Here is a 21,820-nt window from a genome sequence, read left to right as displayed (position 1 = left end):
AAGAATTATGAATAATAACTGAGAAGAGACCATAGTGACATTCACCTGTCAGAAATTACATGAGGCTTCCATTTTCCACTTCTGAGATAAACTAGGATCATACTGCGAAGATACTGTCTTATTCTTTAAGCTTAAAACAGAGAAGACTTTTGTTTGACTTCCACTAGGATGTAATGGTTGCTGACAAATATATTCTGCCGGTTTACAGCAGTGATTCTCAAACTTTAAGGTGGAGAATCACCCAGTTTCTGGGCCCTAAGAATGTATATTTCTAACCAGTTCCCAGGTGATGCTGGTCTGCTTTCTCCTCAGTTTAGGGTCCACTGTTTGAGAACCACCAGTCTGTAAGACCAGGTGGGAGAGGGATACATTGAAGGAGTCTACTGGCAAGGAACTGAAATTACAAATCTGCAATTTTAAAAGCTAAATAATTTAAACTCAAACCAAACATTTGACCTCCCACCCATCTGTAAGTATGGAAAAGTTTTACTAAGGTAACTCTTTTACTCAAAGAGTTTACTGAGAAAGTATTACATTGTGGTCTAACAAAGAAAAGCCATACAGCTTAAGAATACTTTATGGCAACTCTTTAAACTCTGGTTGCTAAACTGTAATGATATACCATAGACGTGAAAAATAACCTTAAAAAAATAGTTTAGAACTTTGTTCAATGCCATATAAGACAAATCTCCCATATAATCCAGGCTTAACTAAAAACAGCTGTTTAAATTATTGAATAAATTTCAACATGCGTGTAGTTAGGTTCAAAAAAAGTGTAGTGAGGCAAAAAAACCTTCAATGAGCTTACAGAAATAGGATTTGACCAGTGGTTTTCACAGTCATAAAAGACAAGAGCATCAAATGGAAAAAGATAACAGAAATAAAATAGAAATACACTTAATGTAACAGGCAGGCAGGGCTACACTATTCTTTCTCTACGTAAATACATTACCAATTTTAAAAGCTTAAAGAAAAAAAAAGATTAAAATTAGACCTACTAAAAGTCAAGACCAATCACAAAAGAGAGGAGCAGAAGAACGTAAAAAGACCTAGTCTATTTTATTCCACTGATCCTTATAATCAATAGCAACATAGGCTACCATCAGGTAGTTTTGAAGATTCAAACTGAACATCAAGAGAAGGGCTTCATGCTTTCTGGATATTCAAAAACATTTATTTAACCAAAGAAAACAGCTGAGAAAAAAAAAAAACAGTCCTTAATTTCTCACTAAATTTTTGCTTACTTAGCAACAGTGAATTTTAGCAAATGTTACTGCATACGAAGTAATTCAATTCTGCATACAAGTTTCAAATTATTAACTCAGGAAAAATTCTACTTCAAGTATAAGGTTACTGATCTCCTAGGTTCATCTCACAGTATTTATTAAGACATAATTTAGTCTTACCCTCAAGTCTCCTGTGCCAGGAAAGTATTCCCCATATTTATGGAATGATACCGTCATTACACGATCTGTTGTATAAAAAGCTTCTTCAACACCATCACCATGATGAATATCTATATCAATATATAAGACTCTCTGATGATACCTGAAAACAAATCCATAAGTTTTTGGTTTTTTCTTTAAAGGTTGTAAGATGGGAAGAAGCACCACAAATGCAGGAAACCTATTTTTGAGCTCTAGCATTCCAGGATGTTTAATCACCTTTTACATTCAGCCTAAAAGGCTATTCAAATATCTGAGGTTTGAGCCTTAGGCCTTTAAATACCCACTTATGGCCCTATGTAGGTTAAAAAATACATATTTACTCTTAGTGAAATTTGTTCTATTCCACATAGTTCAAAAACATAGCACATATTTCTAATACATGAAAACTGAAGATTATACCATACTCAAGATTGTTACTTTAATTAAAACACCTCTATAGTAAATCTTCAATATTATAAAATAGGGATTGGGTAACTATAGCCCATGGCCCAAATTTGGCCAATTGCCTCTTTTTTCAGCTTTGAACTAAGAATAATTTTTATATTTTTTAAATGGTTTAAAAACAAAACCAAGAGTATTTTCTGACATGTGACAATTAAAAAATTCAAATTTCAGTGGCCATAGAAAAAGTTTTACTGAACGATGGCCATGCTCAATTGTTTATTACCCATGGCTCCATTTGAACTTCACAACTGGTTAGCTGTGACAGAGGCTACATGTGGTAGTCTCATCACTTCAACCTGGTGCTTGGAACACCACATAAGATTACAGTAACACAGCTGTAACTCAAACACAGGTTAGGAGCCACAGGAGTCACCATATCATGACCTTTGGTTACCAGTGCATACTCATGTCAAAATACGGGGGAAATGGATTTCTCATGTCATCCTTTTGAAGTACAATGAAGTGAGATTTTGTTATTAGATGGCATTGTATTTATTATGTAATGGTGCCATAGCTGTGCTAAATAAAACAATACAATGTAAATTGATATTTCCAGACTAAGCACTCATAAGAATATTCTCCTAAGAATATAAAGAGCGTATAATAGTATAGCAAAATTTCTTCACAAAATTAAAAAAACAGAAATGAGGCTGTGATCAAGTTAAAGTTTCTGAGTGGCTCATGTGTTAGATAAGCAAGGAAAGCTGTGCGCCAAGTCAATTTATTAAACCATGTTTGATTATACCACCCAAAAAAACTGTTTCCAGAGAAATTAAAGTTGTTTAAAACTATTAGCTGAGTGGGCAAGAACTTGCTCAAAGAGTTGAAGACACTGGAACCAACATCAACAGTCAATTAAAACACAAGGCAAATGATTGCAAATGATTTTCCTTTGCTCCTGATGAGCTGACAAGATGTTACACTGATCCTGCTCAATTACTGTTTATTTGAGGAGTCAGTATCAATTTTCAGTGACTGAAAAATCAGCCTCTATGGATAGCATGCATGGAATAACTACAAGCAAAAAACACCAGCTCAGTACAATATAAAGTAGAATCTGTTAAGATGTGTCATAACTGATGGCAAAAAATAACATTGCAAATGTCCAAATTCATAAGTACCTCTACAGATCTCTCTCTCAAACTGTAGCCACAGCTAAGGAAAAATAACTCCTGCAGCAACTCAGAGATAATTTTATATCCATCAGTAGAGAACAAAGCCTCATTCAGATATGGAAGTTAGGCAGTTAGACTAACTCAATGGGTAAATAAATTTCCTTAAACACTGGTTTCAAATTTTTGTCTTCAATTTAAAACTTACAAAATACTAGAACATAAACTTCCAAGGTCATTGTCATTTTTTATTAGTTGCAACTAACTAAAATGAAAATTGCCAAACTACTTTTAAAAAAGGATATTTAATGGGAGTTTTGACATTTATATACACTTCTAATTCTTTTTTTTTTTTTTGAGACAGAGTCTGGCTCTGTAGCCCACTCTGTAGTACAGTGATGCGATCTCGGCTCACTGCAACCTCTGCCTCCCAGATTCAAGCAATTCTCCTGCGTCAGCCTCCTGAGTAGCTGGGATTACAGGCACGTGCCACCACGCCCAGCTAATTTTTGTGTTTTTAGTAGGATGGGGATTTCACCATGCTGGTCAGGCTGGTCTCGAATTCCTGACCTCATGATCCACCCACCTCGGCCTCCCAGAGTGTTGGGATTACAGGCATGAGCCACCGCACCCGGCCTTTTATACACTTCTAATTCTTTTTTAAGGCAGGGTCTCACACTGTTGCCCAGGCTAGAGTGTAGTGGCAGGAACATGGCTTCCTGCAGACTCTACTTCCTGGGCTCAGATACTCCCACCTCAACCTCCCGGGTAGTTGGGACTACAGATGCATGCCACCACATCTGGCGAATTTTTTTCTTGGCAGAGACCGCCCACCTCAGTCTCCCAAAGTGGAGGGATTACAGGCCTGGGCCATAGTGCCTGACCACACTTCTAACTCTTGCCCAAATTGAAGATTTGGGCAAACTTCCTGCATTTCTTCATTGTTTTGTAATGAATTCCCAGAAAATTCACCATTAACTATTTCAACCTATGGTTTACCTGATTTTTTTTAAGCCACAGACTTTTACAGTGTTTTAATGAAAACATTTTATCACTGAAAAAAGTACCAATATAAATTAACATACTTTAGTAATTCAAGGATGGCAAGCACAATATCATTAACATAACAGAATCCTGATGCTTCTGATTTCTTAGCATGATGTAATCCTCCAGCCCAATTAACAGCCATATCAGTCTGTTGTCGGTTTAACTTCACGGCTCCAGCTAAGAAGTAGAAACAAGGCACACTTTTTAAACATTTAACATAAAAAATTAGTACAATGAGACGAAAACCCTACAAGAGTGTATGCCATGCATAAGAAAGAGCTTAAAATCATAAAACTTAACAGAAATCATCTATGACACAAATAGGAGTTTCTCCTTAGAAAAATATTCTCCCAGAGCTGCGTCCTGAGATTAAATAATGGTTTATGTGGATGGTGGTAGTAACTACCATCCCCAGCTAGAAGACAAGGGGGATGAAAGAAGTCTGTAAGTGAAAAACGTAAGTTACAAAAGTATTTAAGTCACAATAACAAAACAGAGGTTTGAAAGTAAATTGTACTGTACTATAAACATACTGATTTCCTTTTGTTATCAAAATTCACAATCATTAAAACTTCTGCTTTATACAAATAACCTGGAAGATACATACCAAGTTTAGAACAACTTTTAAATCTGATTGTATTAGCACTTACCAACTGAACCACCAGTTGACAGCTGACAAAACTCAAAGAGTCCATCAAACACTGGACAATCTTCTCCAACATTAACTGTGGAAGATGGATTTCATTAATTTCAACATACTCTGCAAATCAATGAAAGCCTTTTCTTACAAAAACTATTTCCTACAAATACTTTTCTGCTTGATGCCATCATCAAACATACACTTCACAGTGTAATATAAAGTTTACAACTTTAAAATACATTTATTGTTTTATCCAAGGTAATTACAATGTTATCTGTGAAAGATCATCATCAAATCTCATCAGGATTATCTGTGGAATATTTCTGGTCTATTAACAATAACTCAATAGTTGTCTATGCACAACAGTTCTTATTTAATTAAAACACAGGCTTAAATTTTCTAGGCCTTTCCCCTTAATATTACAGTAAGTTAACATTCTAAAAGTAACTTCAATTGCTTTATGATTTACTTTCTTTAAAACTCCTTAAATACGTATTAATATCTGTAACTTTGAAATGCATGTCAGGAAGTTACTAAACCAAAAAGATGTAACAGCTGGTTGCCTATTCCCATGGCTAATCTTGATCTTGAAAGATGGTAAGAATTAACTAGGTTCCTGGGAGCCAAAATATAGAAGGATACTAAAGACAACAAGGAAAAAACATATACAGATAAATGACACAACATCACACATTTAGTTCCTCAGTACTGAGAGAATGAAGGGGATATGGCAGACATATGTAACCCTTTCTTAGTCTTTCCCTATGCCCTTGAATTGTAACCTCTTCAAGAACAAGGGTCTTTGTTTTATATATTAATATCTTTGTACATCCTTAAGTCACAAGCACTATAAGAAATACATTTTAATTTCTTACTGCTCAGATAGATAATCTTTTTTTTTTTTTTTTTTTTTGGAGACAGTCTCACTCTGTCACCCAGGCTGCAATAGCGTGAGCTCGGCTCACCGCAACCCCCACCTCCGGGGTTCAAGCAATTCTCCTATCTCAGCCTCCTGAGTGGCAGGATTACAGGTACGCGCCACCACACCCAGCTAATTTTTTTTGTACTTTTTTTAGTAGAGACAGGGTTTCGCCATGTTGGCCAGCCTGGTTTCAAACTCCTGATCTCAGGTAATCCACTCACCTCGGCCACCAAAAGTGCTGGGATTAGAGGCGTGAGCCACCACACCCAGCCAGGATCATAAGCTTAATATAACTCATTATTATGCAGGTTTTAAATCAATCCTGTTATGTTGTTTGCCCAAGGGCTACCCATGCCTCTTGCATCTAAGTTGGAAACTTCATTGAAAAAAAATAATAATTAAATACTATCTGTTCTAATTATATTGTAGCATTATAACAAATCAAACAAGATATGGTAGAAATGTATATGAGGTTGTAAATATGAGATGTCTAGCACCTACACTAATTTAGTATTATCATCATCACTGAAGTCAATCAATACAAACACTAATGAGAATGAACTTCAGTATCAAGCTTTAAGATACTGTTCCAATAATTTTAAGTTGACTTTTGCATTCTACCTTCAAGCCAATTTGTTACCAGTCTCTCAAAATAAAATACTTTTAACCTGTACAAGAGAACATTACGTAGAATCAAAAGCTTCACTAATATCTCAACAAAGAAAAAGAGATGTGTATTATAGTCCAGGTTAACTGAAGTACACAAAGAGAAGACAAGAGGTATATGTCAAGCTAAGGCTAACCAAAGTGTAATCTTGTTTTTGTTTTTTGAAGCAAGGGAGTGAGGTCTCCCTACCAATATGTATTTACCCAAAGTTACCAGGGGAGCAAACTAGGAGTAGAACAGTATCCAAACAGCTGTTTCACGAACCAGTAAGCTTCACACAGGTTTGTTTTTTTTCTTAAGTAGCTTTAGTAGCGTTACAATGACTTTCAAATTAGTAAATAAATAATTGTAACATATTAGACCAACAGGAAAAATAATCAGATTTGGATCATTCGAAGCTCCTAAAAATACTAATTTACATTTATCAATGTGAAAATACTTTTTACTTAGAAACGTACATCTCTGCATCTGCTTACTATACTCAGACATGTTATCTGGTCTTATTGACCGCAGAAATTTGATATACTCATCACTGTGATATTTTGTCATTTCTTCGGCAGTGGCTTTATGGGGCCTCTGTGAAGAGAAATAAATGTCAGAACTGTGGAATTACAACTGGTTATATCAGTATTTTCAAACAAATATACAAATTCTCCTAATGGTCCCCTCAAAAGAACTAAGTCTACCGGAACAAAATATATAAATTCCAAAACCAACCCAAACTTATACATGTGTTTTAGAAAACAGTAATCAATTTCAAAACTAATTCAAACTCCTTTAAAAGCATTACACAGGCTTATCAACTATGATTTAATCACTCCTTATTTTAGTGGAAATAGGTCGAGTAAAAAGTCAAATCCATATGTTCATAAACTCTACTTTCTCTCCTTTTACATGATAAAACATCCATTGATTTCATCAATGAAATCACTCACTAAACGAGTTTTCAATTCTAAATCTTTGTTCATGACCTCTCGTCCTTTCTTCTATCCTAATCTTCTTTGTTCTGAAGAGCTCAATTTCACATATGACACAATTCTTCCACAAGACTTCCAGACTGAGTCTTATTCTAACTTCCCCTCTTCTCTAAATGTCTACATGTAACTGAAAATTCACATATTCACATATACTGCCTAACATTAATTGCTTTAAATATTTATTTTCTCCCCAAATAATTAATTGTTGTGTCTGTATTTGTTTACACATAACCTCATCTTTATCTACAAAAACATTAAGGCAGCTGTTGCACTTGTGTTATCTGTACTATGCTTGGCCACTAACACAGTATTCTATATGTATTATATGCCCTGTAAATATATGTGGGATTAATTTTATGTGTAATTATTTTGTAACAGCCGCAGGTCAACTCTTTTCAGTAGCACAGTCAGATTAACAATTATTGTTAAAAAAAAAAAAAAAGTTAATATGCCACACTGAGTTGTTGCTATACTGAGTTGTTCTCCAGAAACATGAAAGTCTAGGGTAGGGGTAACCTTTTTAAATGCTTAAAGGAAGATGGGGAAAAAAAAGCTATAGTTCCCATTCTTACACATCTCTTAAGAATAAAACAAAAAGAGTTTTTTCAGCAGCACAGGCAGGTTACCAATGATTGTAATAAAAATAGTTAATATGCTATACGGAGTTGTTCTCTAGAAACATGAAAGCCTAGGGTAGGGGGAACTTTTTTAAATGGTTAAAGGAAGACGAAAAAAGAGGCCATAGCTCTCATTCTTATTCATTTCCTAAGAATAAAACAAAAAAAGAAGTTTGTTTTCTTCCAGATCTTTTCATCTGCTAAATGCCCTCAAAGGGGAATAACAAAGTTTCACAGTAGCTAAAAAAAAAAAAAAAAAAAAAAATCAGTGCTGAATATGTATCAAAAGGAATACTCACATATATTTCCATTTTTCTGTATAAGCCATAATTTAACAACAAGTTATGGGTCATGCGGATTCTATGAGGCTTCATGGGATGACCCTGTCCATAATAATAATTTCCAATATCACCTAAAATAGAAAAGACACAAACTAAACAATACAGACAAGAGACTCTGCATGAATTATTTGAATTTATGTATATCTATCATTAGAAGGCATTTACTACTTAACAAAATATATTTAAAACCTTAGTAACTTAGATTTTGCAACTTTCAAACTATATCAGATGACCAAGATGCTATGCACACTTTCACCAGCTGAAGACTCCGTTATTACACACTACATTTATCTGCAGATTAAGGAAAGCAAGCTTTTCTGATTTTTAGTTACCCCCAGTTTTTAAAATTTCTGTTCCTTGAAGTGATGCCTGCTTTCAGTATTCTCTGGCAAATTCAGATGCTTATGGTAAGTTCTCTGAGTTTTACTGGTATGATTTAAAATGTTCTCAGCAAATACTGCTTCTTGGATGCGTTGCTGGCATTTCAGAAATCTCATCACTGGCGTTTTGCATGTTAAAACATACTGTGTCCATATTAAGGCCCATCAGGGAAGTTTTGGTAACTGAAATTTAGGTCTTAAATGAGGTTTTGCTCCGCTAAGACACAGCATGACATTTTGCAAGGTGATAAAAATACTGTCTCATTCTTCATGACTAAAAAGTTATAATTCCTAGCCTGTCTTTTTAAATGGCATCTTATATATCACAACGTCTTTAAACTTATGCATAAGATTTAAAAGAGAAAATAACACCAAAATCACAGATTTTCATCAACTAAATTTCAATAAAATTAATACTTCTAGGTAAAGCTCCAGTGTTTCTTGTAATAGTAAATAACAAGAAGTCTCTTAAATATATAAAGTCAACCCTCTGTATCTGTGGATTCAACCAACTGAGGACTGAAAATATTTTTTAAAAATCGATGGTGGTGTCTGTTGGCAACACGTATAGACTTCTTTTCCTTATCATCTTCCCCTAAATACAGTGGAACAACTATTTACACTGCATTTGCATTGTATTCGGTATTATGAGTAATCTAGAGATGATTTAAAGTGTAAGGGAGGATATGCATAGGTTATATGCAAATACTATACCAGTTTATTTAAGGAACTTAAACATCTATGAATTTTGCTATCGGTGGAGGTATTGGAACCAATCCCCCACAGGGTCAGGAGAGTCAAGCTATTTTAATGGTTTGAAGTCTATCATTTCAACACAGATTTATATATTATAATAAAAGCTCGGATAAAGAATGCAATTTATCCACTAAATCTTTCAAAGTCCTCCCTAAATACACCTTTTGTTTGTTTAATGGAAACAACCCCAAAACTTTTTGGTCCTCTTTTCTACATATTTGATAACAGTCCAGGAGAAGCAATCAGCTTTTACAAAATCCATGCTTCTAATAACCCAAATATTTGCTTTTGTTGATATCATACCTCTAATTTTACCTAACTTCATTTTCAACACAGCTCTCTTCTCAAAACAATTCATATACACAAGGTCTTTTAAAGGGAAAGTCACCTTTTTAAACGCAGGTGCCAACAAGGCTAAGAAACAATATAGACTTTAGTAAAGCAGGGCCATGGCCCTTTGCAACATTCCTCTGCAATTATAATTAAGAGGCAATGAATGCAGAAAAAAAACTACCTATTAAGAAAGAATCTACCATAAAGCTCTACCTTACACTGTGACAATACAAGGGATATACAGTTCCTTGAAAGCAGCCTGGTCTCCTCAATTCTTAGATATGGAAAACCCACTAGTGTTATAAAGCATCATGTAATTAAGTTAATACAAGGGAAGGCATTTCTTAATTATCACTACTAAAGAAATCATTAAAGTAAAAATAAAGTCTAGTCTTCACTAGAAATGCAGATTCTATGAGCTTTCATGGGATGACCCTGTTTATAATAATTTCCAATATCACCTAAAATAGAAAAGACACAAACTAAACACTAACTTCCATCTATCTGCCTCTGTGTAAGAATTACCCAAATGAAATGTCTCTAACATCTACCACGTCATAACATCAAATACTCTAGTTATGCGCATACTGAAAATCCAGTGAAAAGCCCCAGGCCCCAATAATTGGAGTCTACAGTAGCAATTTCTGAGCAAGTGTATTTGGGAAAAAAAAAAACAAAAAACAAAAAACAGTAATTAACACTTGTTGAGTGCTTACAAGAAGGTACTATTCTAAGTACTTCACATATCTTTTAATCTTATCAATAAACTTATGATGTGGGTATTATTACATTATTCCTATTGTATAACAGGAAAGAAGGATGAGAAACAGACAAGTCAGGTAATACTGCCTATGTCACATAGCTAGCAAGTGAAGGAGCTAGATTCAAACTCTGGCAGGGCAGCTCACAGCTAATGTTCTTAAGTAGTAACACGGAATGCCAAAGGCACTTACAGATTCACTAGAAATGGCAGGGTGAAGGCTGAAAAAAAACAGACATAATATGAAATATAAATAATTTAAATAAAGGCTTTGGGTCTTGGTTAATTTAAAGAAAATGAACACGAGAAACTATGTACCTAATATATCAGAGTAATTTACTTTTTACTAATAGGGTCCTCAAATTGTACACGAATATGCATAGCTTTCAACAAGTTCAACAAGTTTCTCTGTTGAAATTTAGGGACCCCAGTCCCACAAAGAATACACAAAGAACCTAAATGATACATGTATACAGGGCAGCCAAGCTACAGATAATTATTTGGTTAACCAAGAACTCTTCTGGTTGGGCGCGGTGGCTCACGCCTGTAATCCCAGCACTTCGGGAGGCCGAGGCGGGCAGACCATGAGGTCAAGAGACTGAGACCATCCTGACTAACACTGTGAAACCCCGTCTCTACTAAAAATACAAAAAATTAGCCGGGTGTGGTGGCGTGTGCCTATAGTCCCAGCTACTCAGGAGGCTGAGGCAGGAGAATCACTTGAACCTTAGAGCTGAGATCGTGCCACTGCACTCCAGCCTGGGTGACAGAGAGACTCTGTATCAAAGAAAAAAAATTCTTCTAAAATACAAAGGGGTTATAAAATAACCATCTCCAACTTTTTCCCACTAATTCTGTATCTCACAATTCTCTAGATGGCTACTTTGCAGGCATTCATTTTTTTTTTCTTTTTGAGATGGAGTTTCGCTCTTGTTGCCCAGGCTGGAGTACAGTGACGCAATCTTGGCTCACTGCAACCTCCGCTTCTGGGGTTCAAGAGATTCTCTGCCTCAGCCTCCCAAGTAGCTGGGATTACAAGGGTGTCCGACCACATCTGGTTAATTTTTGTATTTTTAGTGGAGACGGGGTTTCTCCATATTTGCCAGGCTTGTCTCGAACTCTTGACCTCAGGTGATCTGCCTGCCTCGGCCTTCCAAAGTGCTGGAATTACAGACATGAGCCACTGTGCCTGGCCCACTTTTGCATAAAGCATAAAAAGGCTAAGAAGTTTTAAGACCCTACAATTTTTATTCATCATTTACATGGTCAGTAATGTATTAATAATTTGGGCATTTGAAACATTACTGATTTTCGTCAAAATACAGATTGATTATCCCTAATCTGAAAATCTGAAATCCAAAATGTTCCAAAATCTGAATTTTTTTGAGTACCAACTTAATGGTCAAGCAAATGCTAACTGGAGCATGTCAAATTTTTTATTTTCGAATTAGGGATGCTAACTGGTAAATAATTACAAATATTGCAAAACGTCACCAAATCTGAAATACTTCTGGTCCCAAGAATCCAGATAAAGGATACTCAACCTTTACATAAAAATACTTTACCAATAAAATAAACATCCAGAAAAATCAGCTCAAGGTGGTTCCTTGAACACAACAAACTTTAATTGTCAATGCAAAGAAATTACTGTAAAGAATTATTTATCTGCAAACTTACAAATTGCTCACTCTTCAAGAAGCTAACAGAATGGAAGTGTCTACTAAGGTCCACAATCTCTTATCCATATTCCTTGAAATTAGATAGGTTTCCAATTTTACACTTTTTCAGATTTTGTAGAGATATGGTACACCTAACATATATTATGTAATAGCCTAGAGTTTGGGTGGCATGATATAATCAAATACAAATATTTCTGCGGCAAAAAAGTGTGAATATTCACAGTATTCACAGTGGAATAAAGATCATAAATAGCCTCACATTTATTCAGGTTAAGATTTTGATTCCAAATGAGTTACCAAAATTTTTTGCAATTTTCAGGTCATTTTGGGTTTCAGAACTGTGAAATGTACCTTTAGACCCAAAGATAAGTTGACTGTAAAAAAAAATACTCAGAAAAAAAACAAGAAAAAAGTGTATTATTTTCGTCTTCCAGACTACTTAGCCCACTATCCATTTTTTATACATATTAACACATCTTTAATACATATTTCAAGGAAGTCACTTCTTGAGACATTCGGAGCCTTGGCTTCCATAATACCATTTTCTTGGATTTTACTCCTAGCCCAAGGCCACTCCACCATCAACCTTTAAAGATCAAGGGTTTTCAGTTCATCCATTCATTTAATAAATCAAGAGCCTACCATGTGCCAAGCAGGTATTGTTCTAAGTGTTTGGATTCATCAGTGAACAACAGTTCTGCCCTAAAGTCTCTTCTCTTGGGAGTTAAGTCCTGGGACCCGTTGTCTGTCTATGCTGTATCTTTTTCAGTCTCAATACTTCACCTGATATAAACTGAGAAATCCCCAATTTCTATGTCTAGAGTCTCTTCTCTGGATTATAAACTCACAGAGCTTAACGCTCTTCTCAGTCTTTTCACTTGAATTCAATAAGGATCCCAAATACAAGATGTTCAAAACAGCCCTTTATTAGTATTCCCAACCTTAGTGAGTAAGTACCACATACCACCTACCCGCTCAATCCAGAAACTTACGAGTCATGCTTTATTCTCTACCACCATCCCCCAGCTCCAACTCCATTTCTAATCCATCAAAAAGTTCTACTGGTGTGAGGCCCAAATCTCTCTTAAATGTGTCTATTTCTATCTAAAATGCAACCATTACATTTTATATGGACTAATACGCATTCAATTCTTGCTTCCAGCCTATATTCCACATCTCCTTGCCAATTATTTGAAGATAAATAATTGCACTGTATTTGAAAAACTTTCAGTGGCTTTCCACCTCTGGGTAAAGTCAAATTCCTTACTACACAGTTTTGTGCAGTCCCACCTTTTACTGCCTAACATGGGACTCCACACTTTCCTCATTTTCCTTCCCATTAAGTGCACCAAGTTCTATTAATAACTATCTGGCTTTGCTGTTTGTAATACCTTATGTAGTTAACTGTTTTTAAGGCTGGCCCATTCCCTTCCTTCAGGCCTTCCCTTTTCTGATTACCCTATCAAAGGTCCCCTTTCTTTTACTTTTTTTTTTTTTTTTTTTTGAGACAGAGTCTTGCTCTTGCCACCCAGGCTGGAGTGCAATGGCATGATCTCGGCTCACGGCAACCTCTCCGCCTCCCAGGTTCAAGCGATTCTCCTGCCTCAGCCTCCCAAGTAGCTGGGATTACAGGCACCTGTCACCACGCCCAGCTAACCTTTTTTTGTATTTTTAGTAGAGACATGGTTTCACCATGTTGGCCAGGCTGGTCTCGAACTCCTGACCTCGTGATCTGCCGCCTCGGCTTCCCAAAGTGCTGGGATTACAGGTGTTAACCCCTGCACCCAGCCCCCTCTCTTACTTTATACCTGCAGTCTTTTATTTCCTTCTTAGGACTTGAGCAATCTTTTGTCTATTTGGCACACAGTAGGAACTTTAAGCCTATTTGATATGTCTGAACCCAAAGCTGGCTTAATGAACAAGTAACTATAAGCAGACTGCTACTGAAATACAGAGGAATAAGGCTTACTAACCAGTACAAAAAAGTTCTTAGACTTATCTGAATTCTTCCAAGTTTAAATTTATTAACATTCCCTAAGAGATGCCTTCTCCAATCCCAAGTGTTTTCCTTTAAGGATTTGTCAACAGAAGCATTTAAAGTTTTTGTTAAGGATTTTTGTTTGTTTGGTAGCAGAGGAAACTCTTTGAAAAGGAGAAAAGAAAAATAAAGATTCCGAATGTTGATCTCTCCTTGGACATTAAAACTAGAGTCAATGTGGAAAAGGAAAAGTGGTAGACTGCACCAAACAGAAATGTGAATCTGTTTTCATCTAAACAATACAAAAAATGCCAAAATGCCACCCATTCTACCTAAAGGTAGTCTAGAGGAGTTCCAAGAATTAGAGGGAACGTTATATGAAAGTGTTCTAATAAGGAATTGGCTGGGCGCAGTGGCTCACGCCTGTAATCCCAACACTTCAGGAGGCTGAGGCGGGTGGATCAACCTAGGTCAGGAGTTCGAGACCAGCTTGGCCAACATGGTACAACCCCGTATTTACTAAAAAATACAAAAATTAGCCAGGCGTGGTGGCATGTGCCTGTAATAATCTCAGCTACTTGGGAGGCTGAGGCAGGAGATTTGCTTGAACCCGGGAGTGGGGTGGAGGTTGCAGTGAGCCGGGATCACACCACTGCACTCCAGCCTGGGCAACAAGAGCAAAATTTCATCTCCAAAAAAAAAAAAAAAAAGTATAAGGAATTAATCATTTATTCATTACTAACTCCAAAAAAAAAAAAGCTACGTTTTTAAATGTAGTTGGCGAAGATACCGACACAAGCAAAACAGACAGACTGTCCTAATGAAGCTTATGTTACAGTGAGGAGAGAGACAAAAGTTATATGGTACAACCGAAAGGAAGAAAAATAAGGCAGTAACAGGGACTTAGGTAATAGGAGAAAGCATCTCTGATAAGGTAAAATTTGAAAGAAAAGAGAAGCAAAAGATTTCTGGGGGAAAGAGAAGTAGAGGAAAATTTCAGTCTTATTTAGTCATATTTTATTGTGTAATTAGTATTATTGGTATTTATGAACTGCTGCTGTAATTAATTTAGCACTTATTTGCCTCCAAAGAAATGATTACCTATTTCACGGATAATAAAGATTTATACTACAGCTAAGAATCTATGCAGTTGTATTAAAGGTTATTCGGCAAAAGACTTCGGTACCACTCCTAAATACAAGTCTAAGAAAATCTGACAATCGTTGACTGCCAAGTAGAATTTCTATAATTTGCTAAAGAAGTACATTGGGAGGTATCATCTTGGTAACTTTTTTTTTTCTGAGACCGAGGTTCGCTCTTGTTGCCCAGGCCGGAGTGCAATGGCACTATCTTGGCTCACTGCAACCTCTACTTCCTGGGTTCAAGCCATTCTCCTGCTTCAGCCTCCCGAGTAGCTGGGATTACTGGTGCCTGCTACTGCACCTGGCTAATTTTTGTATTTTTAGTAGAGACGGGGTTTCGCCATGTTGGCCAGGCTCTTCTTGAACTCCTGACCTTGGGTGATTCGCCTGCCTCGGCCTCCCAAAGTGCTGAGATTATAGGCTTGAGCCACCACATCTGGTCTAATCTTCACAACTTTTATGTTTATATAGTTTTATCTGTATACAGTCTTTGAGTGTTTTTTCCTGGACCACTTGTCTCCAAATCTGATTATGCATCCCTCTCAGAGTAGTAAAAAAAAAAAAAAGCACAGAGCAATTTGTGTATAGTTACATAAATTAGGTATATAAACCCTATTATACTGTATACACCATAAAAACAGGCACTAAATATATTTGGCCTCAAGATTAATTCAAAACAAAGTATAGTTAAACATGTCTAGATAAAGTATTAAAAATGTGAGTACTATAACTAGAGCCTAACACAGCTTGGCTGCTAATTATATTTAAGTAGAGAAAAATCACATCGTTTTAGGGCCCAGAAGGGATCTTAGTGACTATCTAATTAGCTGTATCATTTTACAGATTGTTGATGATCTTCTAGTGTATAAAGAATGAACATGATTTAGAAGTATGTTTTTGGGAATTTGGAGGCATGGGTCAATAGCTACAGTCACAGAAGTAATAACTTCTCTTACTTTTCTTCAAAGGTTTAAGGATACCTAGTATCCATCAATGTCTGAAGGTTCCCTTGGGACCAACATTTCAGTGACCTAAACAGTTACCTGAAGATTACATAACATGTGCAGAGAACAATATGTATATCTTTAAAAGTTCTTTCATTAAGATGCAAACAGCCTCAGTGGCAGACATTCTGTGTGGCCAAGAGGCTCAGTGTGCCTAACAGCCCCAGGAAGCCTAAAGGTAGGATTCCTATGGTTATAGAATTTGCTACTTCCCTCCTTTTCTTTTTCACTCACTTTCTTCCTTCTACTTCCTTTACCAAGAAGTTAAAACCATCTAACCTAGGCTAGCAGATCATTCAGACCCTATTACTACAGATATAACCCATTCCCAATCCAATCCATGTTATATACCTTAAAGTCACATAGGTATAGAAGCTCCTTTCCTTGCATTCTTTCCTCACAATAAAAAAAGAATTAGTATTGCCACTTTTATAAGCTGATAAAACAGTGTTCTCTGGTAATAAAAATGTAAGTTTTTGGATGAGGTCAGCACGCTATCACATATTAATAATTAGCATAATACCTGTGAAATTTAATAATCTCTGCAAAATATTTTAACTCCCACAAAAATTCAGATTATGTGAAATATAAGCAACTAAGAACTCTACTTTAAAAAAAAAAGTGAGTCACAGACAAAAGACAAAATAACCCACCAGAGATCTCCAAACTATCAGCTATTCACTTGGTTGCTGGCCATCAGGTAAAGCAGGTGGATGGGCTACAATAAAGTATTATATTAAGTCACAATCACAAGACAAATATTTCCACCCTACTTATCAAGCTTGCATCCTTCCCCGGGGACCAGTGCCTGCTCCCATTCACACAACAAAGATTATCACAAATGGGCCCAGGACAAGAGAGCTGTTCAGAAACTGCTACTCAAGTGTACCCTCCTGGTTCTAGGGTTCCACTGTAGTGACAAGAAATTACAAGCAGCTTAATTCATCAGAGCCCATCACTACCAACACAACTGACAGCTTCCAGAAGAACCTCAGTACCACTTTCCCTACCCAAAACCTTTCCTCTTTACTCCAAGCCCTGACAAGGATAAATCTCTAAACTTTATAAACAAGGTAATTCTACAAATTAACTTATACACAGGGTTACTTCCTTTCCAATTTGATCAGGGAACGCAGGGCAAGAATAACCCAAAATATGCAATGTAAATCATGTTGAAATTAAAATGTATTTCCATCTCCACCCCTCCACGATGGCATAATTTCAAATCAATTTATATAACACATATCTGGTCCTCTGAAAACTCATTTTTTAAAAGTAGGGTTATTATTCTGTCCTAGCTATCGCAGATCAGACAATTCAGATTTCTTCTGTAAGATTTCAGATTTTCTCCAAATGACATAGGTGGTTATTTTATATGCAAGAGTCATTAAAAGATTAATCCTTTTTAACTAAAAAGAGATAGTACGGCCATTTACAAGTTAAAGGCAGATTTATTCTAAGCTGGTGCTCTAGGGTCTTACCTCTCTAAGATATTGTGATTTACAATACACCAAATGTAAGAAACAGCTTCCAAAATTTGTATTGCTTCATACAAATCAGGACTTTCAGGTCAAGGAGCCTAGGATAGGTTCTCTGTTAAATTTTGGAATCCCTTCTCTCAAGAGTAACCTACTAGAAACTACTTACCAAGCCTTTGTGAAATCTGTAAAACAGGTTACTACTCCATTGAGCAAGGAAACACAGGAAACAGGATTCGAAGATTTAATATTACTGCTCATACTCCAAATTATAGAATGCTTAAAATTAAATTATCTGACTTTCGTAATTCACTACACGGTGAGCTCAAATTTACCTTATGAGAATATTTAGTACTTCTGCACTTCTCCCACTTCTCAAAGTTTTCCCACACCAGGACGCCCACCACCTAGGAACAGCGTTTGCAAGATACCACTGCTCTCTAAATCCCCAAAGCAGGGTCGACTTCCCGATCGAACAAAGAGAAACAAAGAAGTGGGTGGTAACCACCTCCCTCAGAGGCGAGCCAGGACCCATCGAGTCTGATCTACAACACAAGCAGTAGCAGTTGCACATCTCCCTACCACCTCTTATTTCCTGCGAAGGCTTTCTGCCTGAAACTGGAAAACCCGAACTATTATTGAGGAAGTGGAGCCCTTCCATTTGAATCCTGAGAAAGAGGCGCTCAAAGAATCCAGCGAACAAAGGAGAGGGTTGGAGCCCACGCAAAACATGGGTGTGATAAAGCCACACGCCAGACTTGAGCCCCCACCCTCGAGGGGTCCGGGGAAACAGTGGAAGCCGACGGAGGAGAAGACGCTCCGGCCAGACCGAACGCAGGGGAGGGGAGGCGAGCAGGCGAGGAGGGGGGAAGGGGACGGGAGGGGCGGAGCTCTCGCGGCCGCGGGGCTTTGTGTAGAGTCAAGGCCGGAGTAGAAATTTTGCCTCGCGGGGGACGCGTCGAGGGCATAGGAAGCCTATGCGGGACACCCCAAACCTGCGCTGCCACCAATGGTGGGCGGGAGAGAGGAGAGAATGGGCCGCCCCCTTCCCCGCCACCACCAAGGCGGGGTAGGCCGGCGCCGTCCCCAGCAGCGGCCACCTTCGAGGCTGCGGACGGCATGGACGAAGCTGGAGAGGCAGGAGACAAGCGGGGCGGCCCCCCGATTCCCGCTCGCAGGAGCCGCGGGTGCTGCGCGAGGAAGACGGTCTCGTTCTAACCGCGCCGGGCCGGGAACGGGTTAAGATGCGGCCAAATGTCGGTCCCTCCTCCTTCCCACCCCTCAGCTCCGGCGCCCACTCGCGACGGCGGCCGCGGAACCCAGCGCCCGGCCCCGCGCGCCCACCCGGACACCGGCCCCGCAGCTCACCGTCGTAGTAGTAGCAGACTTTTTTTTTGCCGCCTCCTTGACTGTACGCCATGGACTCCCCGGCCACCGCCGCCTCCGGGCTCCTCCTCCTGCTGCTGCTGCTGCTGCTGCTGCTGCCGCCGCGGCTCGGCCGGGAGAGAAAAGGGCTAAGGGAAACGTGGGGGCGGTAGTCCCGCGGGGAAGGGCAGGTCGGTGGGAGGAGAGGAGGGGGCGCCGGGAAGGCTGAGGTGCCGAAAGCTCGGAACCGGGGGTGGCAGCGGCACCAACTAGCGACACTGGAGCGGGGAGGGGGCCACCAAACCACCTCCGGAGGCCGCAGGGAGGTGGGCGCGCCCACTGCGGTCTCCGCGGGGGAAGAAGGGACACGGCTGGAGAAGGAGGCCGCTTTGGGCTCGAGATTAGAGTCCCTCTTAGGGTGAACAACCTGCGCAAGGCGGCGCCATACACAGTCTTAAAATGAGAAAGAAGACAAGCTTTGGCTGCGCAAGTAGATCCAGGGAGCGTGCAGCCGGGTGAACGTTCTCTCCCCTCAAGTCTGCACGCAGTGGTTGCGCCTCTCTCGGAGCCTGCGCAGTCGGCACCTCGTAGCCTTGGCAGTCTGGACCCCTCGTCGGCGTCCCACGCTGCTCCCCTCCCCCACTGCCGCGAAGCTCCCGCGCGAGCCGACCACGTGCCGCGAGCCCGGCGGGGAGAGCCCACTCCCGCGCCCCTTCTGGGCCCACGACCGCGCCGGGCTGCGGCCCATCGCCTCAGTGCCTGGTAGCCTAGTTTTCTCGTTTGTCGTTTGTTCATATATTTAGTTGTTATTATTATTATTGTTTTGACCCGTAATGGGTATGAGGTATAAAGGGACCTATTACTGATGTTAAGGGGAGAGGGTACCGCTCGGGTTTTAATAAGCATTTGTGGAGCTCATTTATAAGATACAGTTCTAAGTACTTGCATTTGTATTTCATTGATAATCTATTTATAATAATCTAATTTAAGGCTCCCAACAACTGTAGGAGGTAAGTGGTAATTGTACTCCATCATAGATGGAGAAAGATTAAGGAACTTTTCTTACTGCTAACTGATATGTCTGGAGCTTTGAACTCATTCCGCAAACTCCGTGCACCCTTGCTGTTCCACTCTGCAGCGATGCTGCTGCCTAGACACTGGAAGACTGGAGCAGAAAGACTTTCGAAACTCTTGGAAGTTATGAATACATGTGTTCCTGTGTTCAGTAAATACACATTTATCAAGCACCTACCTTAAGCCAGCCACCTTGCAGGTGAGGGCTAGAGGCTAACAGCCTGTTTCATAGCACCCATTCCGATTATATAATTTAAGATTCCCCCCTCCCCGGCAATACACCCCTATTAAAAAAAGAAAAGAAAAAAGAAAAAAAAAAAGGCTGTATTGATGCTGGAATTTTAGAGCCACTACTAAAAATACCCTTTTTGATTTGCTATTTTACTTCAAAATCCCGAAAGTGTTCATGCTTAAAGCAGCAATTTTTCCCAACCTCACCCCCAAGAGATTTAGGAAACGTCCAGGGTGGCCCCTGCCCTCCCTCTGCCCCCTCCTCTGTATTTTTAACAAGACCCCAGGTGACTGATGAAGTTGCTAGAGAAATTACGGTGAGTGAAACACTGGCCTAGAGGTAAAGTTAATTGACCTTCTAAGTTGTGCTCTATCAAGTACAAAATCAACTTGGAAGATTCTGAGAACAGAATAAGTGAATTTAGTAGAAGTGAATGTTCTTCCCCAGGGCAAACACAATGAAGTCTGAAATGACACTTCGTTTCTTTGGGAAGACTTCCCTGACCCCTCTGCAGCCAGGACTGTTCTCCATTCCACCTACCTTGTATGCTGTAGCTCAACACTTAACTGTGAGCAGTTGCCCACAACTTGTCTGCATGTCCCACTATGAATAGAGTGTCATAAGTGAAGGGACCAGGTTTATCTTGCATATAATAGTTTCTCTAGTGCCTGTGACTTAGGGCAAGTCACTAAAACTTTTTTTGAATTGCCTTATCTGTAAAATGGGGCAGTATTACTTGGAGAGTAGTATTGAGAATCTCAAATAAGAAAATGAATATGGAATACTTTTTAAAAATGAAGAACTATATGAATAAGGGATTATTAGGATTGCTATAATAACAGTGACAATTACTAAATTACTCTTTGCATCCATAGCACCTAACATTGAACTTGTGAGAAGAGCCTGGACATATCTTTTGACTGGCTGAGAAACGTATTTATTATTTAATAATTTAAACCAATAGAGGCAAGTTATACTACCTTTAGAAACTGGTGTGGGAGAAGGATTTTTATCCAATGATAGGAGTTGGCCAAGAGAATTCTGTCTATCATCTCTACTATGTTAGCAGAGCTAAAAGTGGCATCAGTTATTGAAACCCATTGATAAGCTCCAAATTTCATTGACCACATTCTAACTCTTCGGTATCAAAGCCTTTTAAATATGGAGTTTTAGACAGCATGCAGTAAAAGGAAACCAACTGAAAGCATGGATAATTCATAGGATGCATGCATAGTTAAGGACTGCCTTTTTCCTTAAATTGTTTTTCTTTAGTTTCTGCTCCATCTCTAGGTGCTTATTTTTTCAATCTGGAAGATATTTAGTGCTTTGAAATTATTCAGTAAAATGATCTCTTAAACATAAATGATTATTTAAGAATAGGCCTGTTAAGAAACTGATGGCCTCAGCTTATGCTAAAAATTAAA

At 38.6% G+C, this 21,820-nt stretch overlaps 1 protein-coding gene across 1 annotated transcript in view; it reads right to left on the bottom strand.

Annotated features, from left to right (window-relative positions):
- HDAC2 (histone deacetylase 2) overlaps window positions 1-19,624 on the bottom strand; it is a 30,273-nt gene extending 10,649 nt beyond the window's left edge. The window contains exons 1-6 of the mRNA XM_023219037.1: window positions 19,094-19,624; window positions 8,174-8,286; window positions 6,739-6,856; window positions 4,702-4,776; window positions 4,090-4,228; window positions 1,407-1,548 (exon numbers count right to left, since the gene is read on the bottom strand). Coding sequence (XP_023074805.1) covers window positions 1,407-1,548; window positions 4,090-4,228; window positions 4,702-4,776; window positions 6,739-6,856; window positions 8,174-8,286; window positions 19,094-19,145 — 639 coding nt within the window. The 5' untranslated portion in view covers window positions 19,146-19,624. The remainder of the gene's footprint in view (window positions 1-1,406; window positions 1,549-4,089; window positions 4,229-4,701; window positions 4,777-6,738; window positions 6,857-8,173; window positions 8,287-19,093) is intronic.
- Window positions 19,625-21,820: the final 2,196 nt, after the last annotated feature.

The sequence above is a fragment of the Piliocolobus tephrosceles genome, chromosome 5 (genome assembly GCF_002776525.5).
Source record: "Piliocolobus tephrosceles isolate RC106 chromosome 5, ASM277652v3, whole genome shotgun sequence".
Lineage (NCBI taxonomy): Eukaryota > Metazoa > Chordata > Mammalia > Primates > Cercopithecidae > Piliocolobus > Piliocolobus tephrosceles.
The sequence above is the reverse complement of the archived record's forward strand: the minus strand, read 5'-3'. Positions and strand labels throughout refer to the sequence as shown.